The sequence below is a fragment of the Dendrobium catenatum genome, unplaced genomic scaffold (assembly GCF_001605985.2).
Source record: "Dendrobium catenatum unplaced genomic scaffold, ASM160598v2 fragScaff_scaffold_231, whole genome shotgun sequence".
NCBI classification, from domain to species: Eukaryota; Viridiplantae; Streptophyta; class Magnoliopsida; order Asparagales; family Orchidaceae; genus Dendrobium; species Dendrobium catenatum.
Window position 1 is genome coordinate 10081705 of NW_021318693.1, and position 18718 is coordinate 10100422.

Sequence of the window (18718 nt, forward strand, 5' to 3'; positions counted from 1 at the left end):
TCTGACTTGACAACATGGTTTTGAATCGATTAGGTGGTTAGTTAGCTCCCCAATCCAGGCCGGGGTAAGTCTAGATTTTGCACTGCATTAGCTAGGACACGGGTCTTAGTGTTTCATAGAACACTAAGCCCAACCTAAATTTAGGATTCGAGGCTACTGCATTCGGTCTCGTAGTATGCCTTAAATAGTAGGTAGGTCCCTTCCTTTTAGAGACTATAAATCCTACTTATCCAGGTCATAGGATGACGCCACCTCCATCTCTTCTCTCACGAATGTGGTTGATTGCTTGTCTTTCTTTCTCCAGTTTCTCTTTAGTACCTTAGAGCCTCCGTATGCTGGTATGAGCCATGCATGTTGACTGAGCCTTTTGGGACATTTCTTCCCTTGAGTAGGACCTCTTAGTCTATACCCCTGTGTCAATCCCACTTTTGGAGAGGATAATGTATGATCCTTAATCGAGAGTTTTCTCAAGCTCCGGCCTAGGATGTAATTAACCACAGGGGCTTGCGCCCGTGGGAAACTCAATCCCACATCTACTAAACTCCATTCGAACTACTGTATCGGATGGGGAAAACCCGTGACTAGGTCGTGTATATTACTATCCATCGGGGTGCGTTGGCGACAGCTTCTATCCTCAATGGTTAGTCGTATGCACGATCCAATCTTTCCTTCAATTGACCTGTTTGTGTCGAGTGTAGAGGCCTACGATCGTTTTGTCCTACGGGATAGTGCGGCCGTACTCTCTGTGTTCGTACCCCACGAATGGTGCTCTTTCGGAGGTCCACAATAACGTATAGAATTTGGATGTATAACTGACTGTTGTGTTGACCCTTGACATTAGCATATAAGTTTTTGAATCGAGTGAATTATTTTATCCAAGTAGGCTGTCAATTTCCTTCATTTATATCAGAGGGTAGGTTTCATTGTATATATTCCAAACATAAAAATCAAGCCTATCAACACACCATATGAGATTAATGTTGATCTATATAGCAAAGAATTTATGTCTGAATATTGATATTGGACTTAACATGGCGAGTATGAGCCTCACTTCGACTCTCAGTGCGGCCTGTCTACAAGTTTCAACATAGCTAAGGAAGATAGATTTAGAATGTTTGAGGACTTAATTTATGATGCAACTGGGCCACAATTTCAATAATATACAAAAGAATTTCTAAATAAGGAGGCACAAAACTTCTATGATTTGTTGTGCAGCACACAACCAATTTGAAATGAGTGCACTACTCACTCAGAGTTATTTGTAGCTGTAAAAATGTTAAGCATAAAGATAATATAATATGCTCAAAGAATGCTTTAATCAATTAATTTGCTAACTTAAGGAGGCTAACTGACAGATAATATAATTCCAATAGATTTATATTGGGCTAAAAAATTAGTTTTTGAATTTGTTTGTCAACTATAAAAATATATTGATGCGTTAACGACTGCATGTTGTATAATGGGGATAATTTGTTAGAGATTTCATGTTATATTGGAACACGCCAAGGTTTAAACCAAATTTTGGTTTTAAAAAAAAAAAAGCAAAAGGATGTGCAAGTCAGTTGATTATTCTACTTACCCATCATTCCCAGATTTCAATGTTTATATGCATCTATACGATTTGCTACACATATGCGATGACATAAGGAACACAGCTCACAAGTATGTGTTCTAACACATCATTTAAAAGTAAAAGCTTGGAAACACTTTAATCGTACACATCCTACATTTATCGTAGAGCCAAGGAATATAAAATTAGGTTTATGTATAGATGTTTTTACTCTATTTAGCCCATCTTTCTCACCTTACTCATGCTGACCCATGATACTCATCCAATATAATTTTCTTTCAGAGTTGTGTATGACTACACCCAACTATATATTTTTGACATTTATCATTCCAGGATCATAGAATCCAAAGTCAAAGATAAAATGTATTCTTGCAACCTTTAATCAATTACATAAATTTATTATGAAATGAATGAGTTACTACATATGGTATATTCATCAAATAAAATTTGATATTGAGGGCAACGTTACTTTGGACAATAGCTGACATTACAACATACGGTATGCTTTCTGGTTAGAGCACTACAGGCACATTAACTTGCATTTATTGCATAAAAAATACTAAATCATTCACTTTGAAGCATGGAGGGAAAAAATACTTGGTTTGACTGTTACCACATATTCTTACCTACAAACCACCCATTTATGCAAAATAGGGATGATTTAACTAAAAAAATAGTGGAGATAAAATAACATCCACCAAGGTTAAGTAGTGAGAAAATATTTTAAAGATTAAATTGTATACCCATGATAATTGATTCTCCATCATTAGCTGTTCACAAAGTGTGCGAAGAGCAGACATAATCTGGATGTGATGTATATATAAATAATATTTTTGATAATGAGTTCAATACAATGATGGACATCAAGGATAAATCTAAAGATAATATAAAAACTTGAATATATTTAAAGGATATTTGCAGGATGAAAAAGCTTGAGTTAAAGGAAAGTGAAAATGATAAACTTCTAAACCCAAAACTTCATTCACCTTCACTTTAGAGCAGAGGCGAGCATTTTTTGAATGGGTGCAGAGCCTAAAGCTGCCTGATAGTATGCTTCCAACCTCAGTAGATGTGTTGACATGAGATCGGGGAGGTTGTTTGGATTGAAAAGCCATGACTGCCACATTTTCATGAAATGTTTATTGTCTATTACTTTTAATTCTTTTCAGATTCAATCTTAAATCTCTTGATCGAACAAAGTATCTTCTTCAAGGACTTATGCTCATCAAGACTTAATAAAGAAGCTTTTGTTTCATATTGAACATAATATTCATTTCATTTTGTGCAAGCTTGAGAAGATATTTCCTTTAGGGTTTTTTGACTCCATGGAGCATCTACCCGTGCATTTATCATATGAGGCTAGAGTTGCTGGGGGACCTGTTCAATATCAGTTGATGTATCCTTTTAATAGGTAATTTTATGCAAATATAACATATCAAATATTATTAGTAAGTTTTAAATTAATAACCATACATGATTCAGGTACTTAAATAAACTTAAGAAAACTGTAAAGAACAAAGCACATCTCGAATGATCAATATGTGAAGCATACCTTATGTATGAGACTACTCAATTTTATTCATACTACTTTGACACATAGTTACAATTAACAAGGAATATTGTACATCAAAATTTGGGTAATCTAGATTTATGTCCATATACCAGTAAAATATCAATATTCAACGAATGTGGGAGGTAGTAGGCACTTGTACTGTGCTCTATTTGATAGATAAAGAGATGAGAGTTGCCTCATTGTACACTCTACTTAATTTTGCTGAACTTGAGCCTTATCTCTAGCAAGTTTAAGTTAAGATTCTATAACGTTTATAGACTCATACATAGAGACCCTAAATTTAAATTTTTTTTGTAGGAAGTTTGTTAATGGTCTTACTACATTGTCACTATTAGAGCATGAAAAGTGGGTGGAATTTGAATTTCTAAATTGGTTCAAAGAAACAATATATATTTTGATAAGTTACTTTAACCTTATATATAATCAATTAATTTATTGAAAATAATAATATCATATATACACTTTCAACATCAATCAGGTCCACAATGAAGTAAGAGATTTGTAAAAGCAAGGACTATTAAATCTAGCTTGGGGACCTATAACTACAGGAAAATCACTCATTACTGGCGATTTGTTATGGCGGTTACACTTGTTTTCCGGCAGTTTGGAAAAACACCAACTGCTTCTCGGCAGTTCAAAAACCGCCGGTTAAGCCGCCATTATTACCGACGGCTGGAGAACCGCCTGTCCAGATCGCCGGTAATTGATGAATTTCATGTAGTGTATGAGAGCAGTGAAATATTGGCCAATTTTTTTTTGCTAACGATTGTAGATTTCAAATTAAAGCTTGGTGTGAAGGTCAAAAAATAGAAAACTATGGTGTAAATGTGAAAGGGAATAATCATACATGAGATGATTGTGAGTATTATGAGGACTCACATGAAGTACTACAATTGGAATATCCTGGTGAAGGGAACATTGTGTATATTTTTAATTATGATTTGTTTGATTCACTACAAAATAGAGGAACCAGGGTGCATCCATTTTATGGTGCTAATTTAAGTATATTATAGAAGGAGATGCTTGATAGAGAACCCACTACAGTTGATTTACACATTGACACTCATAAGCGTCATGAGGATCAATAGTGGGTAGATGAGCAAGCTAGGAGGGCATATGTAAGTATATAAATATATTATACTTACAAAATATTATAAGTGATGATTATACAATGATTAATCTTATATTATATTTTGTAGGAAGAGTATACAAGGCTTTGAGAAAGCTACGGGGATTTACAGATGTTTCTAACTACCACACTTGGTCGCAAGTAGTTAGTGAAATGTAGAAGGGATGTGTTTATGGATTAGGCTCACAAGCTTATGCGTACAAGGGATTGTCATCTTCTGTTACTAGTTACTCTGTAGGTAGCCAAGAGAGTTTATATAGCTAACTTGTGGCTAACTTAATAGCGAAGTTAGAAAATGTTTGAAAAATAGAGACGATATGAACATTCAGATACTATATGAGCTTAGGATATTGAGAGAGAAAATTAGCAGAAATCAACCTGTGTCAGTCGAGCATGATAACGAGGATACATATTTTACTTAGAGTTTTTGTAAAAATATTTTTGATGATTTTATTTCTTTTTTTATGTATTATTAGAATTATTGAAACTTTAACAATGTTATACCAATAATAGAATTTTATGGAATGTGGTTTTTTATTTGAGCTATTGGAATATTACTATTTGACTTTTAGTGATTTTTATTATTGTTTTTAATTATTGCTTTTAAACTATTTGGATTCGTATTACTAGGAAGATCAATAACGTATAACATGAGCTATTTTTTTAATAATTTATGCTACAGGTTTCGATCAGATTTGTGATGGAATTTTCGTTGCAAACCTTGATACGACGATTTAGTATCATTGTTTTCGATGAAAACATCTGTCACAAATGGCAGCATATTTGAGATGGATTTTCCATCACAATGTTCAATGGATATTTCATCGCAATTTATGTACGAGATTTCATCACATATCCACTGCAAAATATTTGCAACGGATCTATTTCATCACAAATACTTTTGTGCCGTGGGTTTTAACAATGGATTAAACTCTATCATAAATCCACCACAAACCAGGATTTGCAATAGATATCCCTTATTTTGCGACCGATTAGTCTGTCGTAAAAGGATGAATTTTCTATAGTGATTCAAGATCCATTTTCTTGCATACGTTCATCATAAGAGAATTTCAAGTGGAATAATAATACAAACATTAAAGAGGAGAGAAATCATTGACCCATTCTTGAAATATGCATGAATTTGCACTCTTCTTTGGGAACAATTATTACGTCCTCCGATCGAATGAGAGAAACATTCGGTTCGCAGGCAAAAATCCCGCGGTACCGAGGTGTACCGAGTTTTTTGAAAAACTCGGTACACCTCTGTACCGCGGGATTTTTGCCTGCGACCGAATGTTTCTCTCATTCGGTCGACCGAGCCAAATAAAACTTCCTTCTTTGGTAGCTTTGTCCATAACTGCATAAATCATCCTTAGAAGGTTGCATCTCTTGAAGCTTGCATGTGAAATTTGGAAAGTTAAGTCTCAAAGCAATTATCGTATGCTGAAATCTTACAAAATGCATGAATATACATGGAACTTGAAAAACCACTTGAAATATTAATACATAAACCTTTTAATAAAATTTGGATATAAATAACTGACCTTTGAATTTCCCATAGTCGATCATGACTTATTGTCTTCTTAATTTTTTTGCAAATGTTGACTAGTCGGTAAGGGTAAATTAGGAATAAACTAATTTGCATGCATTCACATCACTATTACATCTTTTATTTGACCCATTTAATTAATATTCATAAAATCAACACTATTTTAAAATAAACAAAAATTAAAGAAAGGTGATGATGCATAAATACATCAAAATATCAAAATACTTATTTATTATTTTGCATCACAAAGCTTATAAGCTATATAAAAGGTCAATTTAATTAACCGACAAAAATCGAAAGTGGACAATGATAAGAATAGATATATAAAGAGAAAGGATGACTCATGTCCAATATAAGGAATTCATGTCTCAAAGGTTCTTCTTGTTCCCCCCTCCTCAAAGGACAACAATTTTTATGAGCATGAGAATCTAAAGTGACATTAATTTAGCCTAATAATATAATAGGAAAACATCATCAAAGATAACTTTATGAGACTTTTGACTTTGTAGATGTAGGTATTACACATTTCTTCTTTCTTTGTAAGGCAATGTCATGATAAGGGTTTTTTTTTTTGTTTAGGGAGATCACAAGTCAAGTAGGGAATGATGGATACTCAATTGACTTTGAGTCCATAACAGGCCATTCAATATGGTAGGTAGTTACTAAAAATGTAATGATTCATCATGTATGAGGACATATGTCACCTCAAGTGTGTTTTGACTAGGCGATGAGCATAAAAAAGTTTATCAAATGATACTTATCAAGATACCCTAGGATGCATAGGAGGGGTTTGAAGGGCAAGTTGGCTAATTGGAGAAGTCAAGGAAGATGAACAGGTGATCCAAGAGGCTGTCATGGATGGATAAGTGAGACTAAGTCATTATTGTCTCGAAGGGGGCTCATGAAATTTTTTAATAGATGTTAAGTCTAGGAGGATTGTAAAAGATACTTAATTATTGAAATCAATAAGAAAGCTAAACGAGAGCTATTGGACAATGCTAAGTTACTAAGAGTGAGAAAATCTAAATAAATGTACATAGAAATGCAGGGCCATATCTTTGGTAATATGTAAAGAAGCCTATAAAAGTAGGTCTAAGAGGCCTGCTTATAAAATGAGGATCATGTCTTTGGTAATATCTTATGTAGAGAGCTCTTGGGAAAGGCTAAGCTACTAAGAGCATGTAGATCTAATGGATTAGAGGGGTTTATTGAGTAAATGGAGCTTGAGAAGAGGTACTCAGTAAGGTTAGCTTCTTAGGAAATTGGTATGAATGTACCAGGAATGATGGGTGAAATGATGACCAAGTTAGGAGGAGCAAATAGTCAAAAGGTTTGGACTATGCTCAAATGAATTTTTTGATAAACTTGAGGTTTGAAAGGTGCACTTTTGAAAAGTGAAATGCATGATGATTCATTAGATTTATCTAAATTCAAGTATTATAGGAATAGTACAGGCGAGCTCAAGTGAATTTCCTTGATATGCTTTGTTCTTATGTGGAAGACTGATTGTGCGCAAGAGCGATAGCAGAGGTGTTTTTGCAGTGGATAGTTGTGGGAGAATGTTTGGGAAGTTTAAGTTCTGCAACTAGACGTCTGAGCCAAAAACCTGTTGAAGTAGCTGAGGCAAGGGAGCGGTATTCAGCTTCGGTGGAAGATTTTGCGATTGTTGCTTGCTTCTTGATTGACCAAGGAATAAGATTGGAGCCAAGAAAAGTATAGAAGCTAGAGATGGATTTACTGTCTGTGGAGTCCGTGGCCCAGTCAGCATCCACAAAAGTGTGAAGTTGTAAATCTCCTGGTGTAATTGGTAAACCAAATTAGGACATGCCTTTTATGTAGCGAAAAAGTCGCTTGAGAGCTTTGAAATGAGTGACCTTCGATTCGTGCATGTGTTGGCAAATGTAGTTTGTTGCAAAGGTATGTCAGGACGAGTGATGGAGAGATACTGAAGTGAGCCATCTAATGTATGATACAGTTGTGGGTCGGTGTAAGGTTGATCCATGACTGAGCTGATTTTGCTTGATGAAGGTAATGATGTTGGTGCTTGTTTACAATCGGTGAAGCTGGCTGTTTTAAGAAGATTGTCGGCGTAGTGTTATTTTTTGATAAATAAAGTTTGAGACTAGGCTTCTAGGCTCCAAGGGTAGTCATCTTTTCAAAAGTGACTTTTATTTTGGGTTATTTTTGATGCTCCTAGATGAAGCTTCAAAAATCATTCTGAGTCCCATTTGCCTTCGATTTTTTACGTGTATAAGTATTTTGTTGTATTCGTTTAAGCTTTATTGCTTAGTTCTTTTTGTTTGGATTTTTAAGCTTTTTCTTTTTTTTTTTGCTTTTTCATATTGTAATCATGTTTGTAACTTATTCATTTTATAAATTAAATTGGGCATAATTGCCCCTAATTTTCTCCAAAAGAAAAAAAAAAGAAGATATGGCTTGTACATATTCATTAATTTTAATTATGATTTTTAAAAAAATTAAATAAATTAAATTATAAACTCATTATATATATAATTTAAATTCACTGCCTTTTTAATAAAAGCGTAATTATCAAATAATTTTTCTTTTTTATTTGTACATGTTCTTTGTCTCTTTGATGCTACGAAGTGTCGTTTTGTTACGAGGGAGGCCTCTAAAATCAGTTCCGTAAAATCGGAAGATAAGGTTTGAATGCTCTCTGAACCCTTTATTCTCCCTCGCCAAAAATTTGTACCCGTATTTCGTTCCTCACGCATCATGAGTTCGCCGGCGGCGTCTCTCCATTGGGATCATTCTCGTATGCTGTCAGTGCCATGGAATGTCCATCACCGGAGTATTCGTCGCACTCTTTTCTTTTCTGCTTCTTCTTCTTCTCAGTTGAGCTGGAGTTGGTCTTGCGTTTCGAAAAAGGTCCAATTGCAGCTAATGCTCGCCAGGTATCCTCTTCTTTTCCTTCTGCAATTTACTCAAGCCTCCGATAAATACTCCATTATTACCTTTTTCCTGCTTCTTGCTATTGGTAGATCTTGCAGGTCATGTGTTCCATGCCGAGCAACGATGAAAACAGAGCCGGAGAGTGACGATGCAGAGGTAAAAACTTGGCGCTTTCTTTCAGTCTAGACATTTGATTCTGAATTACTTACGGTATTACGTACACCAAAAGAGTTAAGATGCTTTTCTTTCTATATGAGGATATTTTTGATTGATGGAAAGCATAGGGAGAGTGAGGGGAGAAAAAGAGAGAACCTGATACCTGAACTTTTAGGCTATAAGCGTTAAGTTATTCTTCTTAGTTAGCTCCAAGGTTATTTCATAGAACACGTGTCACTTTCAATTAGATTCTTGCTTATGATCATCTCGAAAGAGGCTAGGTTCAAGTGGAGGCAAAAAATTCCCCCTTTTACCCTACATGTGATGTTTATAGTAAACCCAAACAAAAGAAGCAAAAAGAGCGAGAAAACTCCACAAATTCAATGGAAAACCCAAGAAAACAGTAGTTTTATTGCAAGAATCAAACTAACGGAAGAAAAATAACAAGATACAATTGATCCTCAATTTGAGAGGAGGATCTATCTCTCCCAATCCCTAGACGCTGCTAGAGCCCAAGACACCAAACTCCAAGAACAAGAACAACCCAAATAATTTGCCTAACCCTAACCCTAATCCCCTCTTCCTATTTAAAGCAAACAATCCCACTTGATCAACGCTTCCTTTACCCCTCCTTCTCCCTGGCGCACTCCTTATACTTCAAGGGGTTCCAATATCACCTCCAAGTCCTCTGTCAATGTCGCTAGTAGCTCAGAGCGTGTCACATGCTCCCCAATTGCACTCCTCAGTTGGGATACATGGAAAACATGATGTATGGCTATTGTCGATGACAATTTCATCCTGTATGCCACTGCTCCAATCCTCTCTAAGACCTCAAATGACCCAAAATACCTTGGTGCAAGTTTCTCATTCCTCCTGTTAGTGACGGTTTTCTGCCTGTAGGGTCGGAGTTTTATGAACACCCTTTCCCTTACCTCAAATTGGATGTCCTTCATATGCCCATCTACCTGTTTCTTCATAATCTGCTAGGTCCTCAATTAATGCCTCTTCAATTCCTCCAACATCCGGTCCATCTCCTCTAAATACTCATCTACTGAAGAAACTAGAGTGCTATTATGTCCAAAATGCATCATGTGAGGAGGATCCCTTCCATACAACACTTTGAATGGGGTCATCTGAGAAGAAGAATGATAAGAAGTGTTGTATCAATACTCTGCCCATGCCAACCACTTGCTCTATAACTTAGGTGTCTCCGACACAAAGCATTGTACATTTGTTTCTAAGCTTCTGTTGACCACCTCTTTTCTAACCATCTTTCTGCAGGTGGTAGGCAGTGCTCCTATTCATTACTGTCCACTGTAGTCTAAATAAATCCCTTCAGAAATGGCAGGGAAATACTATAGACTCTGGTACTCTGTGCAGTTTGACCACCTCCCTGATGAAAGTTGATCCCACTATTATTGTTGTATATGGATGTCGTAGGAGAATGAAATGTACATACTTGCTCAATCTATCTACTACTACTACTAGAATCACTGTGAACCCTTTTGATCGGGGTAATTCATCTATGAAATCCATGGATGCCTCCTACCCTTGACCTGTTAGAGCTAAAGACTATAGTAATCCTCCTGGAGACATGACCATATACTTGTTCCTCTAACAGATTTCACATATGACTACTATCTCCTCCACATTCTTATGCATCCCCATCCAATACAACTCTGAGGCAAGTATTATGTACGTCTTTTGCACCCCTGAATGACCCCTAATAGCGCTCCAATGGAACTCCTGGAGTTGTCATGGAATATGTACTGATGTCCTATGCAAGGTTTAAAATTGCGTAAATAAGCCTCGAGGCGGTGTGAGGCATAAGCCTCACGGACGCAGAATTGCGTAAATGAGAATTTAAGGGTTTTAGCAGGTAAATAATAGCAAGATTCTATCATACAATAAAAATATCTAAATGACATGTGAAATTAGTGGAAAGTAAGAAAAAAGATGCAATAAAATCATGTCCCAAAGTACAAAATCACAAAATATTAGTCTATCAAAACTCTGTGGTACTTTTCTTCATGTAAGCAATAATTTCATCATTCATCTTGTCCGGCACATTTGCACACGGTGCTACGTTTTTATGAGAGCATGATAAGTGTTCCTTCATGCGGGTTACTCCGCCCTTCACCACTTTTTTGCAAAAATTGTATTTCAAATACACAAGTCTTCTCACCGCCGCCTATGTCAACTTGTACATTGTATTTCCAAGAAGGGTCCCTCCGCAGTGACGTATTAGACTTTTCCTTGCCCTTAACCATATTTTCTAAAGGAAAAAAGCAAAATAAAACAAAAACTCTAAAAAAATTTAAAACCTTAGTTTTCCTATAAGTTGAAAAATCATACCATAAACTTTAAAAAAACTCTAAGAACTAATCAAGAAATGATGTAAGGGGAGGCCGAAAATAAAGGGCTCACCGGCGAGCGGCGATGCCAGCGGGAGAGGCGCCGGAGACGTGCGGGAGATCCGGCTTCAGGAGGGATCGGGAGCTTGCGGGATCAGGTTCGGGATGCTTGCGATTTGGCTTGGACCGGTAGAAGGGAGAGGCAATTTTCATATTTATTTAAAGTGAGTGGGGCCCTTTCTATGAGGCGCACGCCTCAAGCAAAATTGCACAATAGCGCAATTGAGGCGCGCCTCACTCTGCTTGAGGTGTAAGCCTCAGCAAACACCAAAATTGGTTAGGCCTCAAGGCGTCTTTGGTCCAAATTGCGCATATGCGCACCTTGAGGCGTGCCTCTTATTGCGCAATTTTAAACTATTGTCCTATGCATCAAAAATCTCCCCTGATACAGAAGCCTCTCACCCTCCAACGAATTCTCTGGGTGGCTACTCCCATTCTTTAATAAATCAGCCATAATCTTTCCTAACTCCTCATCCCGCGCACTCTCCTCCTTAATGGCCTCCCAAACCAACATCAATGGGATTGACACTATTATCGCCTATAACTCCCCCATACATCTGGACAATGCATCTGCCACCTTGTTCTCCATTCATGCATATACTGGATTTCAAAGTCATACCTCAACAACTTTGACAACCATCTCTGGTGCTTCTCAATCACCATTTTCTGCTCTAACAAGTATTTTAAGCTCCGCTGATATGTCATGCCGATGAAATGTTGGCATAACAAGTAGGGTCGCCACTTATGGATGGATAACACAATGGCCATCAGTTCCCTCTTATAGATTGATTTCAGCCTGGCCTTGGCTGTCAATACCTAGCTAAAATAGGCGATGGGTCGATGGTTCTACATGAGTACTGCTCCTAATACATACCCTGAGGCATCCATCTCTATTGTAAGGACATGAGTGAGGAAGTCTGGTAGGGCCAAGACCGGTATATTATTCATGGCCTTCTTCAAGCTCTCAAAAGCTGCTGTGACCGCCTCTCCCCATAAGAAACCATCATTCTTCAACTGTTTTGTCAGTGGCCATACGATGGTGCTGTACCCTTCACAAACCTCATGTAGTACTCTGTCAGTCCTAGGAATATCTTCTATTTCCTAAAATTCTTAGGCACGGGCCATCTTAACATAGCTTCAATTTTATCATGATCGGCCGCCACCCCCTCCTTAGACACGATATGCCCCAAGTACTCCTGACTATCCTGTGAAAAACAACACCTCTTCAGATTGGCTCTCAGTTGGTGCTCCTGTAACACCTCTAACACCCTTCTCAAGTACTCCTAGTGATCCTCCTCGGACCTGCTATAAATCAGGATATCGTCAAAGAACACCAACACAAATTTCCTGAGATAGGGTCTGAAGACTTTGTTTTCATAAGGGACTGGAAGGTGGCTAGGGCGTTAGCCGTTAGTGAGGCCAAAATACATCACTAGAAACTCATAATACCCTTCATGAGTTATGAAAGCAGTTGTTGGCACATCCTCCCTTTTTATCTTGATCTGATGGTATCCTGACTTTAGATCTATCTTGGTGAAAATAATTGCCCCACTCAACTCATCCAATAGCTCATCTATCACTAGGATGGAAAACTTATCTGACATAGTTTTCTTATTCATTGTCCTGTAGTCTACACAAAGCCTCCAACTCTCATCTTTCTTTCTAACCAGTAATATCGGGCTAGAAAAAGGGCTACACTGGGCCTAATAATCTCTGCTTCAAGCATCTCTCTAATCAACTTCTCAATCTCATCCTTTTGAACTTGAGGATATTGGTAAGGCTTGACGCTGATGGGTGACACACCTTCCTTCAAAGTGATATCATGCTCCTGCTCCTTTGGTGGTGGCAATGCTTGAGGTGGCTGAAAGACCTCATTGAATTACTGAATCAACGGCTGTATTGAAAGAGGAACCTCCTCTCCCTCCTCTAGTATGATCCCCTCCAACCTATTTAATTCCACTAGATAACCTTCCCCCACCTCTTGTATACTCCTCACCATGATTTTAAGTGATACCATGGCTTCAAAGAGCCCTCCATCTCCCCTTATCACTTTTCTTCTCCTTTCTACCACCAACTCCATCGTCAATGCCTCCAAGTTGACTTTGTTGCTCCTAAGATCTGCATCATTTCATTCCCATCATGATATCATTGCTCCCTAACTCCAATATGAGGAAATCGTCCCTCACCTGAACTCCATGTATGGTCAACAGATCCCCTTTCTTATCTCCACATTCCATGTTCCCATCGTCACTCCATAACATCCTGTATCCACCAATTTCACCCCCAATTGATTCACAACCTGGTTGGAGATGAATTTGTGGGTAGCCCTACTGTCTATCAAAATCACTACCTCCATATATACTATTTCTCCCATCACCTTTTTAGTATAATTCAGAGTGAATCCTACCACTATATTCAAGGAGATCTTCGTTATGTCCAGATACAGCTTGTCCTCCATCTCTCCCTCTACCTCACTTTCACCTCTCTCATCAATTTTCTCGTCATCACAGACGGTGAGAACCTGAAAAGTTCGTCCATACACATGTATCATGGGGTATACTTCTCATCACATTTGAAGCATAGTCCCTTCGCCCTCTTCTCCTGCATCTCCTTCTCCGTTAGCCATTTGAAGTTGCCCCACTTCCTCCTCATACTGACTTTTCCTTAGGAGTCTCTCGAAGATGGCCTGCTGCAAGACCCTTGGGTGCTAGAAGAGTGGTAGTCATTTTGTAAGAGCCACCTGAATTGTAGCCCTTGGCTCCCCTCTATTAGTACCTATGATATTCCACCAGTTGTGCCAGCTCCATTGCCTCTCCTAAGTCATGAGACCTCATGACCCTCACTATCACCACAGCACTGATCTTAGATTTGAGGCCCTTCATAAAGTTCTCTTCCAAATCAGTCTTCAATAGTCGGTCCAATCGACTGGCCAAGTGCTCAAATCTCCCACGGTGGTCTGCCACTGATCTGTCTTGCACTAGTGCAAAGAATAGCTCATAGAAGTCCCCTTTCCTGTCGGTTCGAAAACGTTCCAATAAGCATTCATTGAATTCCCTCCAACTCTGTATTAGTCTCCTATGGTCCCTTCACTGGCATCACGAAAACGCCTTTCCTTCCAAATATAATCCCGCTGCCGTCAATTTTTCCTTCTCAGTCAGCCCATTGATGGTGAAATACCTCTCCAACTTGTAAATCCGCCCGTGTGCGTCCTCCCCTTAAAAAATGGGCATCTTCAGCTTTCGCACCTTCGTATCTCTTCCATTCCTCGTATTCCTACATAATTTTCCCTTTCCCAAGCCCAAGTCTCCCGATCTTCCCTTCAACGCTCATACCCAAACCCCTTTTCGCTTTCTCATATCCTTTCTCCAAAATCAGCACCCTTCCCACCATAATCTCCTTATTTTCTCTCCCAACCAACACCCTTTGGTTCATGCCCCTCATGACCACGCCTCTCTCCATACCTTCCACCTTTCTCCTCTATGATTTCCTCATCATTGTCCCTCCTACGAAATTCAGAATTCGTACTTCTCCCCGCCGATCCTTTTGTCTCTGATACCGCCATTTGAATTTGATTTTTTAATATCTTCTTCACCATCTCATGAAGATCAAAAACTTTGTCTTCCATGGATGAAATTCGATCTTCCACTATTTCCTTCATTTGGCTCATCTCCCATTCTTGGCTTTCATCAATACCCGGATTTTTGTATGTTAAAAAATCTGGATATTGACCCAAAAAACAACAAAAATCCCTTCATTTGGCCAAAAAACAACTGCTGGTTTTTCAGAAAATTACCCACAAACAGTCCAAACATCTGCTATGATACCAATTTGTTAGTAAAAACTTGAATATCTGAAGTAAACCCTAACAAGAGAAGCAAAAACAGTAGTTTTATTGCAAGAATCAAACTAACGAAAGAAAAATAACAAGATACAGTTGATCATCAATTCGAGAGGAGGATCTATCTCTCTTAATACCTAGACACTGCTAGAGCCCAAGACACCAAACTCCAATAACAAGAATAACTCAAATAATTTGCATAACCCTAACCCTAATCTCCTCTTCCTATTTAAAGCAAACAACCCCACCTCCTTAGCCCTAGCGGCCTTCCTCCCTTCCTAATTAAAATCATGAGTGGGTCTCACTCATACTTGGGCGGCAAAATCAAGAGGGCGGATTAGGCTTCTTTTTTTAGTGAGCAGATACTTGGAACAGTGTAGGCTGAGAAGTTGAGGAAATGATGGGAGATTTGAGGGAAAGAAAAAGAAGCGTGAATTGTTTTCATGGTTAATTCTGGTGATGACTAAGAACCATCATATATGTGGGGGTGTGTTTTTAGGTTTTTCAATGCAGATGAGTGTTCCATGGAATTAAGCAAATATATTTTTGTCAATTGGCCTAGCTGGTTGAATTGTTTCACTTAGTCGAAGTCCATGTTACGGTAAAATCTTGTCCTTGATAGAAATCCTTAGATCATCTTTGTTGAAGCATTCTCTTGCATCTTTTAACTTTCTGTTTCTTCTTTTATACTTTTTCATTTGAGCATTATTTATTATGTTTAGTTGCTAGCCATTCTCTTACGTATTATTCCACAGAAAATATTGGATAAAATTTTGTGCTCATATGGTCTTTTTGACTGAGTGAACTAAACTTCTTCAGGAAAGAGAATTATCTGAGAATGGAACATCCCCATCTGCGGTTGATGGCCTAGTGGAAAACAGCGGGGATCTTAATTTTAAATCTACGAGCGATCTAGTAAATTTCCTATCTTTTAGTTCACTGTCTTGTGGTATTCCTCTTCTTGATGTTCTTTTTCTTTTGGTCACCTATCAATTAGATTCAAGTTTCACGATAGTTTCCTATGCACATTTTCTAATTTTCATCTTTGTTCAAATCAAATATAACTCTGGCTTTGTTGTTGGGCTGTCTTCTTAGTGAAAATGCATACATTAATCTTTCTATCGTTTGAAAAAAGCTCGTGTTTAGTTCTTTTTTTCCAAAAAGCACAAAAAATGCGTGCTACTTATAATATGTTAATAATGAGTGTTATTCAAATGTAGTAATTCAGTGTTTTTCTTTTTCTTCTTTTGTAAGGTATTCATCTCCTTTTCTTAGGAAAAACATGAACCTGATTCGATGGAGTTGCTGGATTTGAAGGACTCAATTAATAACATTGATGGGAACTTTGCTGGTGAAGTTAACATCCAGGTAGTCTTGAATTTTAACATGCAATGATGGTCTCTTAGTGATGTAAAATTTCATCTTTTAGGGTAGTAGTATTCATACCTTTTTTTAGTTGAAATAATGTTGATTGAGCATTTTATAGGAGAAGGATGAAGACATGGACGTTGCTAGTGGTTCTCCTTTACCTGGAATGAAGGTGAATGATGCTAAACTCTCATACAGGAACAAATATTCAAACTTTGCATCAATTTTGTTTGTCATCTAATGTACTTTTCTAACTGTTGCAGAGTATTGGAGAATCCATTCGAATTTCCAAAGCCACAATTGATATTTTTAAAGATCAAGTTTTTGGTTTTGACACATTTTTTGTGACAAACCAAGAACCATATGAGGTATCAAATTTTCCCATTCAGAGTATCAGGAGTATCAGTTTATCACATATTACTACCTCATGTTTTAAAGTGAAAGCTTCCAATAGTAATCAAACAAATGCCAAAATATCCTATTAAGGCCATAAAAACTTGTTTTACACTAGCTAGGTCATGCGCAACTGAGAATGTTAAAGTAGAGTTTGTTGTAATTCAAAGTTACTGAACTAAATTAGAAAATGTTTTGGGGTGCTATCACTGAAAATACCTTAAGATGCTTTAAACTTAGCGGGAACTTGTTCATATGGATAACTAAATGATTGTAATATGGAACATGATTGATATGCCTAGCACAAATAGTTGGGAGATGGTCATTGACGGAGAAAACTAAACAAAAGCGAAAGTAATTTTTTTTAGTTAAGGTTAAATTATTTTATGGTACTTTTAGTTTTTTTTTCCATACATATTCATATGTTATTATTTTATAGAAGAAACAGTTTCTCTTTGCAAATATTATTCTTAGCAATTAAAAGTGATGAAAAAGGAATCAAAATGATTCTCTGACTATTTGTGAATGATCAAAATTATCCCATGCTATGTAAAATGACGAATTTAGTCCCCAAACTCCTTTAACAGGGACCAAAATGGTCCTACAGTCCAAATTGGATGTTAAAATTAATAGAAAAACTTTTGGATTAGCGCAGAACTCATGGAGCATGTGTAACTCTCAGATTTATCTGGAATTGTTTTTGTCATCATGCTTACCCTAATCGAGACAGAGAAGCAAGCACGTGACAAGAAGCAGGTGTAGCTTCCCATGGGTTGGCAATGAGCGGGACTATCATGGAAGGTCAAAGAAGGTGGGAGAATAACGACAAAGCTTTCCTTCTTTGGTGCTGCATGCATCAGAATATTGTATAACTTCCCCAAGCAAATGAGACAAGCCCCCCCTGGCAGAACGAAGAGGAGCTGTCAAAACTTCTCGAGCAACTATGGCCGATAGAATTTTATGTTTTTTTTTTGGGAAAGAATTTTATTTACTCTTTGCGTTCATGCAAAGCAAAGTAAATAAAAAACAAAAATTGTTCTTTCGTAAAAATAATTTCAATCAATAAAGGGCCACAAAGTTAACTGTAAACAAATTTAAGAATATGTTGTGTTCTCACTAAAAGAATTGATTTCAATAAAATTAATATACAAATTTAAAATTTTAAAATTCTAGAACAAAAAATAAGCTTAATCTATTTCATTACAATGGAATCAAAATAACACAAATATTAAACAAATTTCTTACTAAAGATCAACTTGCTTGACATCCTATACAATCTCAATTCACTCTTGTACGTGAGATTCATTGTTGTACATGAAGAAATAAGGCAAGAAGAAAATTAAATTTACCAAAAAATGATAATAAAAATTATATTCCAAAAATACCCTCATTTTTAACGCCTTAAACTCCAATTTCCATCTCCTAAAAAAAAAAAAACTCCAATTTCCATTAATTTGGATGGTGAGATCATTTTGTTTCCTGTTTGAAGATTTTGTGGACTAAATTGTAACTTTTTATATAGTCTGACATCATTTTTGGCTCTTCAAAAAAGTAAACTTAATCTATTTCATTACAATAGAATCAAAATAACACAAATATTAAACAAATTTCTTACAAAAAATCAACTTGCTTGACACCCTATACAATCTCAATTCACTCTTGTACGTGAGATTCATTGTTGTACATGAAGAAATAAGGCAAGTAGAAATTTAAATTTACCAAAAAATGATAATAAAAATTATATTCCAAAAATACCCTCATTTTTAACGCCTTAAACTCCAATTTCCATTAATTTGGATGGTGAGATAATTTTGT

The 18718-nt window shown here is 36.9% G+C and overlaps 1 protein-coding gene across 2 annotated transcripts in view; it reads left to right on the forward strand.

The window, feature by feature from the left end:
- The first annotated feature begins 8456 nt into the window (after window positions 1-8456).
- LOC110109387 (probable zinc metalloprotease EGY2, chloroplastic) overlaps window positions 8457-18718 on the forward strand; it is a 43693-nt gene continuing 33431 nt past the window's right edge. Inside the window, exons 1-6 of one of the 2 annotated variants that reach the window (XM_020840443.2) lie at window positions 8457-8736; window positions 8833-8890; window positions 15962-16057; window positions 16418-16510; window positions 16629-16682; window positions 16774-16878. In XM_020840443.2, the coding sequence (XP_020696102.1) occupies window positions 8492-8736; window positions 8833-8890; window positions 15962-16057; window positions 16418-16510; window positions 16629-16682; window positions 16774-16878 (651 nt within the window). In that variant the 5' untranslated portion in view covers window positions 8457-8491. Of the gene's footprint in view, window positions 8737-8823; window positions 8891-15961; window positions 16058-16417; window positions 16511-16628; window positions 16683-16773; window positions 16879-18718 lie in introns of both variants that reach the window. The other variant, XM_020840442.2, reaches the window with a different exon arrangement.